The 14,746-nt window shown below is 38.0% G+C and overlaps 2 protein-coding genes across 3 annotated transcripts; one reads left to right on the forward strand and one right to left on the reverse strand.

The window, feature by feature from the left end:
• Positions 1-2,439: 2,439 nt before the first annotated feature.
• Positions 2,440-9,012, forward strand: LOC139969156 (uncharacterized). Of its 2 annotated transcripts, none has more exons than XM_071973998.1 (5): positions 2,440-2,684; positions 4,300-4,800; positions 5,676-5,922; positions 6,352-6,657; positions 7,099-9,012. In XM_071973998.1, exons 2-5 carry the CDS (start codon positions 4,348-4,350, stop codon positions 7,869-7,871), a joined length of 1,779 nt encoding a protein of 592 aa, XP_071830099.1. In that variant the 5' UTR covers positions 2,440-2,684; positions 4,300-4,347; the 3' UTR covers positions 7,872-9,012. The 2 variants fall into 2 exon arrangements, with proteins under 2 accessions (XP_071830099.1, XP_071830100.1); XM_071973999.1 differs by having other exon boundaries at positions 4,435-4,800.
• Positions 7,912-13,489, reverse strand: LOC139969163 (probable glutathione S-transferase 5). The gene is made up of 5 exons (XM_071974008.1): positions 13,134-13,489; positions 12,296-12,388; positions 11,717-11,832; positions 10,820-10,930; positions 7,912-9,293 (listed from the first exon to the last, which is right to left on the reverse strand). Exons 2-5 carry the CDS (start codon positions 12,384-12,386, stop codon positions 9,129-9,131), a joined length of 483 nt encoding a protein of 160 aa, XP_071830109.1. The 5' UTR covers positions 12,387-12,388; positions 13,134-13,489; the 3' UTR covers positions 7,912-9,128.
• Positions 13,490-14,746: the final 1,257 nt, after the last annotated feature.

The raw sequence follows: 14,746 nt of genomic DNA on the forward strand, positions 1-14,746 counted from the left end.
CAAAAGTAGTAGAGGAGTTATATGGGATATATCATTCTAGGTTAGTAAAGGCGGTTTTGGTGAAGAAATCCTGAACTCTTCTAGCAATTTACCCCAGTTTAGAGGGAATTGTGGCAACGGGAGAGGTCGATATTCTTTCCGAACTATAGTCTTGGAGAATACAAGATATGCCATATGTATAATCAAACGAGACCATCTCTAACAGTTCTTTAACAGTTCCAGAATATAAAGGCTAGCGAAGTGGGGCAAACCAAACATGTTTTACTTTTTAAATCTCAACAATGTTCCATGTTACTGACCAAATTATATAAACACGTAAACCTAAGTTAGGTCATTATATCTTCTTGACAATAAAAAGTCCACTGCACCCGAAACTCTGTATTACTTTATTACCTTTTTATGATCCTTGATGACTTGTTGAATCGGATTACTATTATTCTTATCATCACGACTACACAATTCGTTAAACTCTCATTTATAGAGAGTCCCCTGTTATGATTTTGTTTTAACATTCTTTTTTAAAGTGATAATGCAACTTAAATATTAAAACATTTATGAAGACCTACTGATCAGAAGAACATTGATCCACATCTCATTTTCATAACCCGTTTTCATGATAAGCCTACACAATATTGATACACCTTCACTTTATTTGGATGACTACTTTATAATCTGTAGTAATGGTACCGAATACACCAAAAACTGTTTGGTCCAATTGAATTAATTATATGCCCTTGTAAAATCATTCATTTGTATAAAGTGATGTTATTTTATGTTGGTAATGTGTGGTCAAGGGACTTCATCACAACTAGTAATTTCAAATGTATGAATTTCTCAATTTTATGTCTCAGGAAAGGAACAAGGTATCACGACGGGAGTTAGATATATGCATTCCTTGTTCCTTGAAACCTGATCCTATTAACTCAATAAATAATCGTCTAGCGGTAAAGTCTCCCCTATTTCACAAATTGCTATGAGGAACCATCGAACATTTTATGCAACACCAACCAACTTTAACTGGGTTTAACAGTGCTTTAAGTTCTACATTTAACTATTCTCACTTCGTGCGAAGACAATAACGATAACTTGTTAGTTATGAGCAAGTCTCTCAAAGACCAACCGAGTGAATAATTGATAGGAGATTATGCTGGGGAATTGAAACAATTATATTTGTACAAACGATGGCAGACTGAAGGCCATGAAACAAGAGTATAGTGTCGTAACGGGTGAAACCTTATTGAAAGTCTACACAAGGATTCAGCAATTGTCTCCGTAGTGTCGGTTTCGCTTGCTACATATCGAAACTAATTACTGAAAAGTGAAAAAGTGTCATGTGTTCCGATGATCCAGATACTTTTCCTGCTGCAGCTACTTAAAAGTTCAGTTTCTCTTTGGCACAGTAAAACTAACAACTTTTTTTTCACGATTGTTGACACAAGCTGTGTTCTGACAGTATCAGTAGTAAAGTACCTTGCTAAACCATTTTTTCATGGAAAAGAGAAACGATATTAATATTGAGGGGAAATGTCGATTGACTTAGCATGCAGAGATGTACATTTCATTTCTTTTTCACGTTAATTTAATAACGAGAGCAGCTTCCGCGAAAAATGAAATTTAACACTGCTTAATTTTACTTGAACTAGATCATACAATAAATAGTAATAAATAATATACTTGAAAGGACGAATCAGACTAAGGTATATGCGTGCACAACAGTATATAATATTTATATATATATCTTGGAAGCAATTTGCCGAATGCTTTCATTTATGAATTTATTGAAAGTGTTAAAATCACGAATGAATGTCGCAGATTGTCTTAAACAATTTTCGTATTTATCTTTAATAATTGTGAGACTCAGTTTTAGTTTTTACAGTGAGACTTCGTATTGATTGATTAAAACGTGATTGATTGTTTAAAGTGATTGATTAAAACGAAAAAAATGCGGTTACAACATTAAAACTAGGGAAGGAGGTAAGGAATAGAGCTTTAACACCAAACCTTACCCTTTTGATTGTTTCTAAATGGGCACATGAGACAGGCACATTACTTGGCAAGTTTCCTGCTTCAAACGAAACTGCCATTAGCAATGTACGGATAACAAAATGCACACAATCGTGCTCTTTCTTTATGATAGCCTTTTTTTCGAGAATTGATAAAACAAAACAAAGGTGTTGCTGTTTGTCCAAACCAGGCGATCCTTCTGGATAAGCTATACTACCCGACGATAACTGAACCACTGACACAAAACTACACTTGATACACCTTCAACTAGTTTTGTTTTGTGCGCCTGTGTTTCTGTGTGAGTGTTTGTGTGTGTTACGAAAATAGTCTCGTCACCTTCAACACAGAGAGGATTCACCAAACAGTAACAACAACAAAAATGCAATGTAGGTCGTTCTTCCTCATAGATGGTCATGTTATAAACGGGAAGTTACGCTGTCCGTTCCAAAACATAGTACTCTGTGACTAGAGGCATCATACTTCCTTCTTCTATGCAGTTGCGCTGTAACGACTTCAGCATGACGTAAATGTATGCATTGTAGCATAGTTAACGCTTTCGATGCATTACAACAAAGAGAATCATGTTAAAAACAGGTAACGGTTTCACTATAAGATATCATTTGCTATTCAACGCGTTGTGGTGTGCATAACTAATTTACAGATCTGCTGTACGTATTGAGGTAAGTGCACACAATTTAATGAACATATATTTTTTCACGGGAGTGATTTTTGCAAAATATTTATTATCTAAGTAGGACACATTGGAATGCCCTCTTCATTTGTTGTAATCATCCATTAGTCAATGCCCCCCCCCCCCCCCAACATCTTTTGAAATTCTCAAACAATGAACCATAGTTGCATAGACGGTCAAACTTCAATATGTTGTACCAGCAATGATCTTGCGAACATGCAAGGACTTATTAAACTTAAAAACAATGAAAAGTACTGTAGATGCATTAGCTGTAATAAGTGCCTTTTTTGGTTATTCTTGGATTTCTAAGAATATGACGATCGTGCAAGTAATGCGCTTACCATCCAAAACTAAAAACTGCCTAATTTGAATCATACTTTCCCAAAACATATTAAAAACTTAAGTCGCTGCAACACTTCCCGTGAGTACTTGTTGAAAGAAGCAAGATATTTTTCCTTTTGACTTACCTTGTTTGGTGAGCAATTATATTCCAAACAGTTTTCAGGGTATAATTAAGGTGAATCGACCGACCCTTATCAGGGCACTTTACACTTTTAAGTATTATAATCCAAGAGGCGACGATCAAGTCTTTGAATTGTGTCTTTCATTGCTCAAGAGTGACTTATAACGGCTGACAATATTTCCCTTAAGCATCATCAATGTGATATCTCCAGAGAAGAGTTCTGTCACCTAAGTCAGTAAGAAGTTTCAAAATACCGACTTTTCGTCATACATTTCCCCGAATCAAACAGTTAATAAACTATAGATATAACTTTTAAGGGTTATGCTCTCTACTAACTTTCTGCGTGGATACAATGGAGCCACATCCAGTCGGACAAAACAAAAGCGCCCCCCCCCCTCTTCCCCCCATACACTCACACACGCAACGCATTAACAAAGGTGTTGGGTTGTTGTAAAGAAGGAAAGAAAAAACATAACGAATTGACATCGACGGTACAAAGGAAAACATTTGTGAGTCACCTCTATTTTCTAATTTTGTGCATTGTCTAGTATCTCTGTAAGAAAGGAGGAAATGGAATATGATGCTTTCACTTTTCATGTTGACAAAAGTTAAAACTACAATGAACATTTCTTGCCATAAGCAATCAATCCCAATGACATGATTGCAAAACTATATAAAGTAATGACATAATATACTCTCGTGTTGCACGATTTCACTTTGCAAGTTGTTCAAGTCAAGTTCAAGGTTTGCATGAGGTACTTTGAAAACCGGTATAACTGCCCAACATGATAGGAATATACTTTCTCATAAGTGACTGCCATTTTTTTCGAATGATAATGAGCACAATCTATTTATTATTAGTAACATTTATTGCGTCATAGCTTTGAAGCTCATATTCGTACTATATAATCATAGTACAAGAGAGGTCATTAAGTGGCCTATAACAGTTCTTCTTTCCCTTGCCATATTTGATTCTCGAAGGAAAGGTTTACAAAAATAGTATTTTCTTTGTCAAATATTCATCCATGGAACAGAATATCAATTATAACTCCACATGTAAATGCATTCTATGGAGCTTTATGCGAATATGTCAAACTGGGTGGTTAACGTCTTCATTCTGTTATCGTCATTCATTCCACAGCCACAATGTCTGTTTTTGTTAATGAAACTGTAATATTCGCATTCATGTATGTCAATATCATATACCGTATCCCACAAAAAGGGCAGTGGTATGAAAGTTTTCTCGGCGGAAACAAGTAGTCTCTTCCTCTTCCAGCTCAAGACTTTCCGGCAAGCAAGATTTTGGAGTGATTGTCACCAAATGGATACCTGCTATTATTCGAGTGAGGAGGACGAGTGGGATGAACTAAACCAACATCTGTTATCAAGCGAGAATGGGCTGAGCCAACCTCTGATACCAAGTGACGATGGGCCAAATCGACCTTTGACATCGATTCACAAGAGACGGATACCTGATAAGAGGTATAAAGAATCAGACCATTACGTGGACATTAGTAACAATAGGATTTCTTCCATTGTATGGGCGGCAATGAAAATGTCATGCATTTTTCATCAAAGGAAACTAGTTGTTGAAAGGCAATGTTTCCGTTGTCAGATTCAACACACGAGCCAATCAGTTCAGGTAAGTACAAATATTACAAAAACCATTAGCCATGTTGGCCATAAAGAAATATGGGAACAATTCTTTGACTCATTTTGGGGTATCCACGGACACATTTGGTCAGAGAAAAAGAGTTTTGAAATTCTTCCAAGTATAAGCTTATGCTTGTTATGAAAGGAGGCAAATGTTTCAGAACCCACCGGGAGTAAATGAAACTGTCCAGTTCTAAATAGTTTTTGTGCAGTGGGGTTCAACTGAGTTCAGCGAAGTCTTCCATAGACTTAGTACTTGTGAGTTGTTAATTGGGAAATGGTGCTTGGTACTGTTGTTCCATTGATTTCGAACCAACTTGACTGCTCTCTGCAGCCTTGAAGAATAGGGTGTCTTCACCTTTCTTACTTATTTTACTCTTGGCCGTCGAATGAGAATATCATGTGGTGGTTTCTGCATGGAGCAGGAATCGGCGCGAAATCACAAGCATGTCTCGTAATTTTCTAAAAACAGAGGTTTCGTATAAGCCGGTGTTAATACAAAATCATCACGTTAATAGAGTTTCCAATTAACTTTCGGTTAGACTTCCTAGCACCTGGGTTCACTAAAAACTAGATTCAGTAAGTTTTTAACTAGACACAAGTCTGAGTTGATAATTCATTCAGATTTTTCTTCGCGAACGCTGGTGTCGCATTACTGACATTGAGCCGCAAGCCCATTCATTAATAACGGTGCCAAAAATACCATACGGTAACAGACGCCACTCATGTCGACTGAAACCATATAAGTATAGCAAACATGTTTCATACGCACTGCTTCACAGAATAATAATTGTGGACTGAGAGAAAGATGAATGGATATTGACTGAAGAGACGGATTTGCCCTGATTTTCTTTACACCAATAGGGCGACGGTCAAAAGTCCACGTGGGAGGAGATTGAAGTGTTGAACAAAAACCTGGACGTCAGTGGACAGGGCTACTACAAGGACGAAGATAACTGTGGGCCAGAGAAGTACCGGTTACAACCCTTTATCAACGGAGACAGCTCTTCACACAGTGATTCAGGACATCGCGAACTCATTTGCCCTCAGTGTGATAGTTTCTGGTGGAATTTTCATGGAAAGGTTAACCGTTACACGGATCGAGATCTAGGTGACTTGACCTGTTTTTTATACAGGACGATGTAGTTCATATACCAAACCATACCACGCCACCATGTTACACCTTACAGTTACATAGACACTTTACTGCACTGAAGTGCAACACTACAATGCACTGAACTACACTACACTACACTGCACTGAACTACAGTACATTAGGCTACACTACATTGTGCTACGCAACGCTACACTTCATGGTATTGTATTGTATTGTATTGAATCATAGTACGCAACATGCACTACAACATATACCAATTACTTCATAGGGCATGTAAAGTAACACATCCCTGATAAATTCATGCATGCTTTTGCATACGTTTTCATGGAAAAACGATAAGCACTAACTAATATCATGTACGTATGGCATTACAAATTCATCATGAATACCTTTCTTTCTTTTCTTTTCTTTTCACTTATAAAGGAGTTGAGCCGTGGAACCATCTCGGAAGCTGGTTTTTATCTTTGCTTGGTACATTTAGCGCTATAGCTATCATACTGTACGATGCTACTTATTATTTACATGGCTTATGGGGAGAACAATCTCAGATTATTCATCTCATATCGTACGCAACATTTATGCTCAATCTTGTGCTGTATCCTCTCCTCAACATGATCTGTAAGATCAGGGCAATCACGCAGAGACAAGTTCCTCAGCTTTCATGGTCCACGGGACTCAATGAAAGATACCTCGTCAAACGACTGCAGTATCTGGATATCCCCAACAGAGGTAAGCTCTGATCTGAAAAAGCCATTTTCTGTCATATTGTGTAGTCGACGAGAACCAAGTCGGGCCTGGGGACAATATGTAACCGCCCACAACCCCCCCCCCCCCCACCATGTCACTCTTCATTTGCTATTGAGTATTGCATGACAATGAGAACACATTATTGTATATCCCATACTTTCCCTGCCCCTTCCATATCTCACCAGGTCTCCTACCGTTATGCCTATAGTTTTATGGTCGAGTTCAACCTTTAGCAATGTTTGTTTCAGTTAATATGGTAAAAAAGAAAAAGTTTTCTCTTTAGACATATAAGATGAAATATATTTTGTAGTAGGTGTTATTATGGTCTGTTTGTGTTAGGTCTGACACCACAAATTTTGAAAATGACTGATTTGTTAAATATGATATTATATGATGTGCTGTTTTGCGTTTTTTCCATTGCAGGAGTGCCAGGGAAGCTTCTTCTATCATTCGGGTTATTCTGTGCCGTATTCCACACTGTATACCGAGCAAAGTTTTACTTAGATTTGTGCAAACGATTTTCCTGGCATAGCGGTGTATCGGTAATATGCGGCGGGGTGATAATGGTCATGTTTGTCACTTTCCAGTACATGATGTATCTGACAAGGCTCTCGTTCCAACGTCACTTCTCACTAGTCGTCAAATTCATCGAGAAAAACCAGGGTGATTTGGATAACTGTCGCTACATCTTAGGGAGCGCATTTCTGGACTTTAATTGCTTTAGGAAACTGATCGCTATATATATGAATTTATTCATCCCAGTTCTGACTTGGGCTATTACTACTCACGTGACTTGGCAATATTTCGTGAATGAAAAGAGTAGTAAAGGTCACATGAGTGACAAGTCCAAGCAATATGAGACATGTATCAATATTCTGATCTGGTTGGAAATCATCCTGTTTCTGGTCGTGCCGATCTGGTCTATTGGTGGACTGGATACTACCTATATCTGGACGAGACTACGGCTCCGTGTACTCACGATCCCGAGGAGAGCGTCAAATGTATTTTGGCGTAAACTCTCTCGTCACATGGACATCGTCAACGAACATTACGATCGAATCAATTTCACAATGATTTTTTCAATCATTGGTTTCTTCATGGCGCTTGAATTTGGCAACAAGCAGACTACGACTTTCGTCATACCAGAGCCGTACTGTGATAACGTCTCAGAAATTGTATTTGGGCCGGGCGACTAACGACTAACGCAAAATGAAGAAACACAAGTAAACACTTGAAGCAACTTCTTCTTCTTCTTCATTTTCTTTTTCTTGTGTTATATCAGTCAACAATTGGTGCTATGGGATGATAAAATCCTTTACAAAATTCCTTACAAAATAGACCTATGTGTACATACACGTGTTAGTCACCGTTATAACTATGGAGCTGTTTAAGTAGCGTAAAACTAATCATATCGATGTAAAATCACTGCAAATGCATAACGTTGTCTGGAAGCACCCGATACACACAGAGAACACAGTTACTACTGTAAATCTTAAAGTTTTGTACCAAAGTAAAAACTGGATCGTGCTATAAATCGGTAGCATGTGCTATTAGGATTACAGTAAGAACTGAGGAAATATGTAATTCCAACAAATCCAGTTGTTTTGGGGGGATTTGTTGGAATTACAAATATCCTCAGTTCTTATTGTAAACCTATTAGCACATGCTACCGATTTATCAGATTTGTCAGCACAATCTAGTACTTACTGTTGTACAAAACTTTAAGATTTACAGTAGTTACTGTAATCTCTGTGTGAATCGGCTGCCGGAAGAGATATATCACATCCGTTATTTCAGTTTCACTATAGTCACATCTATAACATTGGCGAGTTTGTTAACTTTCATCAGATTTTTAGTCTACAGCAATAATCAACTGTACGGGACGTTTATATATTTTTATTACACAGCAGGACAACAACATATGTGGCTGAACTAAAAAAATACATGGATAGTAGGGGTTTTCTGTCGTCTTTGCTTGTCGATTAGTTTGTATTATGAAGTGTAAAATACATTTCATTAAACTAGTTTCACTTTTAGTTATCGTGTTAACAAGCTTGTTTGTCGCAAACATACGTACATCCCATGGACGTATTAAACCGAGGGTATTATACTTCCATGTATACACACATCATACATATACGCGTGTCATCACTATCGCAAAAGATTCCTTTTGCCTTCAGCAAGAAATTAAAACAAATGCTAATATCTCTGTTTGCGACAATGCTAACCCCCTTACACTGTTTCTTGCATTCGGTAATTTTTGGTCCAAAAAGTTATCATTTAACCTAGTGGATATGAATGTACAAAGGCACTTGTGGAAATAAACAAAAGAATGAATTTACACTGACTTTTCATTATTAAAAAAATTTGAGTTAAGAATACATTTTACGATTTACGTTGTCACATGAGTAAAACTTATACCATTATGTCTACGTCTGAACAAAATGGTTGATTCAAAATGGAGTCTGCGGTCTTTTCTTCAACCATTGAGACAGAGCGGGAGTCTCCAAGATTCGATTAACATGAGCAAGTAGCTTTGGCTCTGTGACCTTTAACCCTGGAACACGCGCGACCATGTCGGTTAAATATGTAGCTGCATCTAAGTCTGCCAGAGATAACTGTAAATTAAATGATGAGAAATCAAGGAATGATTTTGGTGAAGCTGTTTTTTTCAGTAAAAATATCTAAGATGTAATATAAGTGGCATCGTGACGTCAGAAAAGGTTACATGTAGGCCATGTGAACACAAAAAAAAAATTGTTGGATAATTAGCGGTTTTTTAATTAATGAAGCTAGTATACCACTCACATATTAAGTACTTATAAGCCTTTTGCGGGAATGGATGGATGAATGAATGATTTGTACTAACTTAAAGTAACTCTGAGTACTGAAAGTAAAATTCATTGTGGGAGAAGATGAAAACAGGGTCCATATGAATGCTCCAAAATAAATTAAATTATCTTCGACCAGAGAACTTAATTCTTATGACATAACTTTGTCACATGAAGTGACTAAGCTTTAGGCGGAAGCTATGGATTAATGTCAACAAGCAAAATCTGTTAATTAAATTAAATTAAATTAATATAAATTGTACTCAGTTGTTGCTAGTACATATACGGGCCATCATTGATGGACCTCCTAAAAAGAGCTAAACGATCATTACAGAACGTTAGAAACATGGAAACAATATTTTACGATCAAATGGAATACATGGACCTGTAGAGCCAAATCGGTCTGTACATCAATTTAATCATGATGAAATTATTACAAATTTATGGATCTAGTCCAATTAAGAGTACGATATAGATTTCGAATCTGGACTACCAACATACTCATGGCTGGTATACAGCAACTATGCTGTTCATGTCACAAAAGCGTGCATCAGTAAGTGCTACGTTATGTTCGTAACACGGTAACATGTGTTACAGGTGGCACTGTAACAACTGCAAAGCTTTTAACTTGTTCCCATGTAAGACAAGTAACTGTGCGTCTGGATAAGGAAGCTATGAAGATGAGAATGCCTACGAGATGAAGTAAAGGAGGTACGGTAAACCGCTTGATTCCAGTTCACACCTCTTTTTAAATTACGCCAATACGTAATGCCGAGAACGAAGAAAGGCCATGCTCGGGTATATCCATGGGCCTAGATATAGCATAAAACGACTAGATAGGGCTTCATTATAGAGTCGCGTACTAATGAACTCGCACTAAATGGTTGGTACAGCAACTATACTGTTCATGTCTCACAACCGTGCATCAGTAATTACTACTTTATGTTCTTAACACACGTAACATGTGTTACAGGACATGAACAGTATAGTTACTGTACTAGCTATGAATGTCGGGTGGATGGATTTGTAGTCATGTCTACTTATTATGTCGGGTGTGCAGATACCAGTTTACTGTACATTCGGCTAACGGAAAGAGAGTTCTTTTTAGTACGCCAAGATATTATTCAATGAACAAAAAAATTAACTTGCGTGAAAGATGGAACAAGCCGTAAACGACAGAGACAGTTTACAATCAAATGCTGCTTTATGTGTATACTAAAATGCATTTCATCAAATATAACATTTTTTTTTACAACCATAGGAAGTGAAATATAAATCACATATGCACACTTTCATGAAGGAAAAAGTCTTACTCTGTTTCCAACATAGAATCCATTACCGCCATCGTTCGCTTCCAACAAATTAAGAAGAAACTTGAAGTGTTTAGTAGCTTCTGTCTCTAGCAATTCTTTGAGGATGTTCTCCTGTCAAGTAAAATAAATATTACATTCGATCAAAGAAACATTGTTGGTACCATTGCTTGCTTTTGCAGGACATTGCAATTTGTGAAATATTCATATCATTGATAACGCAACCATGTGTCAGTTATATTCAGTAGGATTTTGTCTATATCTTTGGCATGCATATATTTATGAATACAAACATTAATCGTGATTTTCATTTGCATCTTATTCTCACAGTTATATAGACATTATTGTAAGGCAACATCCGAAAGAAAATGCACTCCATGAACAAAAGAACACATTTTTCCTTGGAAATATACTTTCACAATCAAAGATCAATTCCTATGAATATTTCCATAGATTTAAGCCAATGAAATAAGTTACTATAGTACTCTCTTTTCCAGATTGTACGATATCTTGCAACATGTCTATCCATATATTATGAAATGAATTACCTCCCGTCAAACTTGGGTTTGAAGCTGTTTGAAATAAAGAAACTTGTTGAAAGCAAATGTTCATCGTATTAGTTTCAAACAATACCAATCCTCTATTCCTCACTTTAATGGGACTATGTATAACATGCCGCAAGATGCACTAATGAATAACCATGAAGAAGATTGTTACGTATGAAATATCAATAAGGACGAAACGTGTCCTAGACAGATCATTGGTTCTCTTCATATTCTATTATCCAAACATACAGTACATACATGAATAACTAATATATTTTATTTGCAGAGTTATAACACAGCAAAAATCAAATAACTCAGTTTATTGACACAATTTGGTCATAGTTAAGAGACAAACCTTTCTAGCTACATCTTTCTCATGAAAATAATTCCTCATAGCTAAGCCCAGGTCAACCAAACATTCGCAAACTTGGTCAATTTCAGCTGCTTCGGATTCGTTGTCTCCATACAGCTCTGAAAATAAAGGGATGAACACAAATATAAAGTAGACCAAAAATATAATAAGCAAAATAAATAATATAAATAAACAAATAAACAAACAAATAAGCAAATAAACAAAGAAGAAGAAAAAGTGTATATTCTATAAAAACAAACTTATTATCCCCGTAGGAACTCTCGCGAGGTCGACCAGGGGTTAAACTCCTTTTGATTTGAATACAGTACAGTTTAAAGTATAAACTACCCATACCCGCACAACCCACCCACGTTCTCCCGTAACCGCAGTTTACACCAGAGCACCCGCCCCCCACCCCCACCCCATACACCACACACACACGCATACGCCTTAAAAATATGGCAAGGGCATTGACACGATATAAACATTCAATTTCAATAAACCTCATTTTACGTCCTTGTTGTTTGTCAAAATAAATTCGGGTGAGGTGTATGGCAGAACTTTAAAGTAAGTCAAACGTACTGAAACGTCTCGCTAATGTTCGGTCAATCGCACCGCTATGAGCTAATGGTTTGCCGTCTATCTCAAGGAGAGGAACTTGTCCGAAAGGCATTGCTGTGAAGACAAATGAATCGAATAGAATGTATGTCAACAGTATAGTGATCCTTCTCTCTCTCTCTCTCTCTCTCTCTCTCTCTCTCTTTATCCGATCAATCACAACATAAAGTACTAGATAAGGATCTGTAGACTATAGAATTGTAAACTCGATTAGGTTATAGCTTTGTAAACCACCATGCCACCAACAGATGAAAGAAGGATAAAAATTCGAAATTTTGTAATGCAGTGTGGTGAAGGATAGATATACCATATCAATGGTTCTACTAGGTTCCTTTATACTCTATAACGGAACTCTAGTTCTACCTTTCAGATACCGACCTCTTTCTTCACACGGCCGCTCATACCGCAAGTGACAGGTATATGCCCTAAACCTACTTATTAGCATATGCTTTACAATGAGGGGATGGGTACTTTTTTGTTATTCTTTTTTTTATTGTCATCTTTAATGATGGTAGTCCTGCTCATTACAGAAGCACTGCTTTCCCCAGAGGAGCCCTCAATTATTAATTTAATTAATTTAATTAATTATTATTCAACCACTAGTCCACCAACTACAGTCTAACGGCATTTGATAACTATCGAGAGTTTGCCATGTCTATATACCAAACCTAACATATCCCATTGTACCCACATAGTCAAATGCACAGTGAATGTGAAATTTAAAACTACACGTTACCAAAGCAACACACCAGTATAGGCTAGCTATAAAGTATACATGTTGTAGTAAAGGCTATCAACTTACTCTTTTTCAGCTCATTCCTCCCTTTTTAGCCGATTGTCTTCGTATTCCTGGCCAGCTACAGCAAATATGAAACGAGCAGTTTCTGCTCTGGCCTTTGCGTTGAAGTAAGTTAATTTATACGTAGTCATTTTGACTACAGATATTAACTAGTACAGTATTTTGTTGCTCGAGGACGTCGTTGGATTCAAATCTCACTCCTATGTTTACCTCACTGCATGCGGTAACGATAGCCTACCCCAGAAACTGTAGCGTCTAGACAGTTGAGCTTGAATAACCTGTATCCGGTAGTTTCTACTGCACTACGTATACTCTAATGTAATACGTTGTCTGTGTATATATACAACATCTTATCTGAGTAGTGAGTGAGTCAGCTGTTTTTGATACAGACCTACCAGAAACCTATGTGTCTTACCTACACAACTACTGTATTTCCAAGGCAAAGTTCAACGCAGTTTGGTTTATTGATATGATCACAGTGGCGAGCTCAATTGAGGGGGGCAAAGGCCATGTCGGTGGAAATGTTGCTTTCAGTTGAGGGAATGTTGCATTTAGCCGTATTCGTAAGTAAAGGCTTGTGTCTAGGGCAGGGGCGTAGCGAAGGGTTTTTTGTTGGGGGGTGTGGAGAATTTGATTTGCCGACGGATGTGGAAGTGGTGACTGAAATGGGGGAGGGGTGTAAGGGGAGGGGGTGTCCCCCTCCCCTTTGGCAATTTTTAGTTTTGAAACGTCCTTAGATGCAATCTGGTGCATATTTTAAGTCAAATTTGATTTGCCGACGGATCTGGAAGTGGTGACTGAAATGGGGGAGGGGTCTAAGGGGAGGGGGTGTCCCCCTCCCCTTTGGCAATTTTTTAGTTTTGAAACGTCCTTAGATGCAATCTGGTGCATATTTTAAGTCAAATTTGATTTGCCGACGGATCTGGAAGTGGTGACTGAAATGGGGGAGGGGTCTAAGGGGAGGGGGTGTCCCCCTTCCCTTTGGCAATTTTTTAGTTTTGAAACGTCCTTAGATGCAATCTGGTGCATATTTTAAGTCAAATTTGATTTGCCGACGGATCTGGAAGTGGTGACTGAAATGGGGGAGGGGTCTAAGGGGAGGGGGTGTCCCCCTCCCCTTTGGCAATTGTTTAGTTTTGAAACGTCCTTAGATGCAACCGGTGCATATTTTAAGTCAAATTTGATTTGCCGATGGATCTGGAAGTGGTGACTGAAATGGGGGAGGGGTCTAAGGGTAGGGGGTCTACCCCTCCCCTTTGGAAAATTTTTAGTTTTGAAACGTCCTTAGATGCAATCTGGTGCATATTTTAAGTCAAATTTGGCACGGAAGAAGCTCCCGTTCTCCTTTTCTCTATTCAGCTTTCCTTCTTTCTTCCCCTTCCGCTCTCTTCACCTTTTCTCCTTTTGCCGACAGTCCCAAAATTTGCCGACAGCGACCAAATTATTGGGGGGTGTGACACCCCCCACACCCCCCGCTCGCTACGCCCCTGGTCTAGGGATCCTTACATAGACCTAATAATAAGCAAATATGCCTCAGAATGACCCAAAATTCTGGGGCAAGATCCCGAGGCACGCCCCCCCCCCCCCACTTATAGAGTCGGCTACAACGACCCCAG

The sequence above is a fragment of the Apostichopus japonicus genome, chromosome 6 (assembly GCF_037975245.1).
Source record: "Apostichopus japonicus isolate 1M-3 chromosome 6, ASM3797524v1, whole genome shotgun sequence".
Taxonomy (NCBI): domain Eukaryota; kingdom Metazoa; phylum Echinodermata; class Holothuroidea; order Aspidochirotida; family Stichopodidae; genus Apostichopus; species Apostichopus japonicus.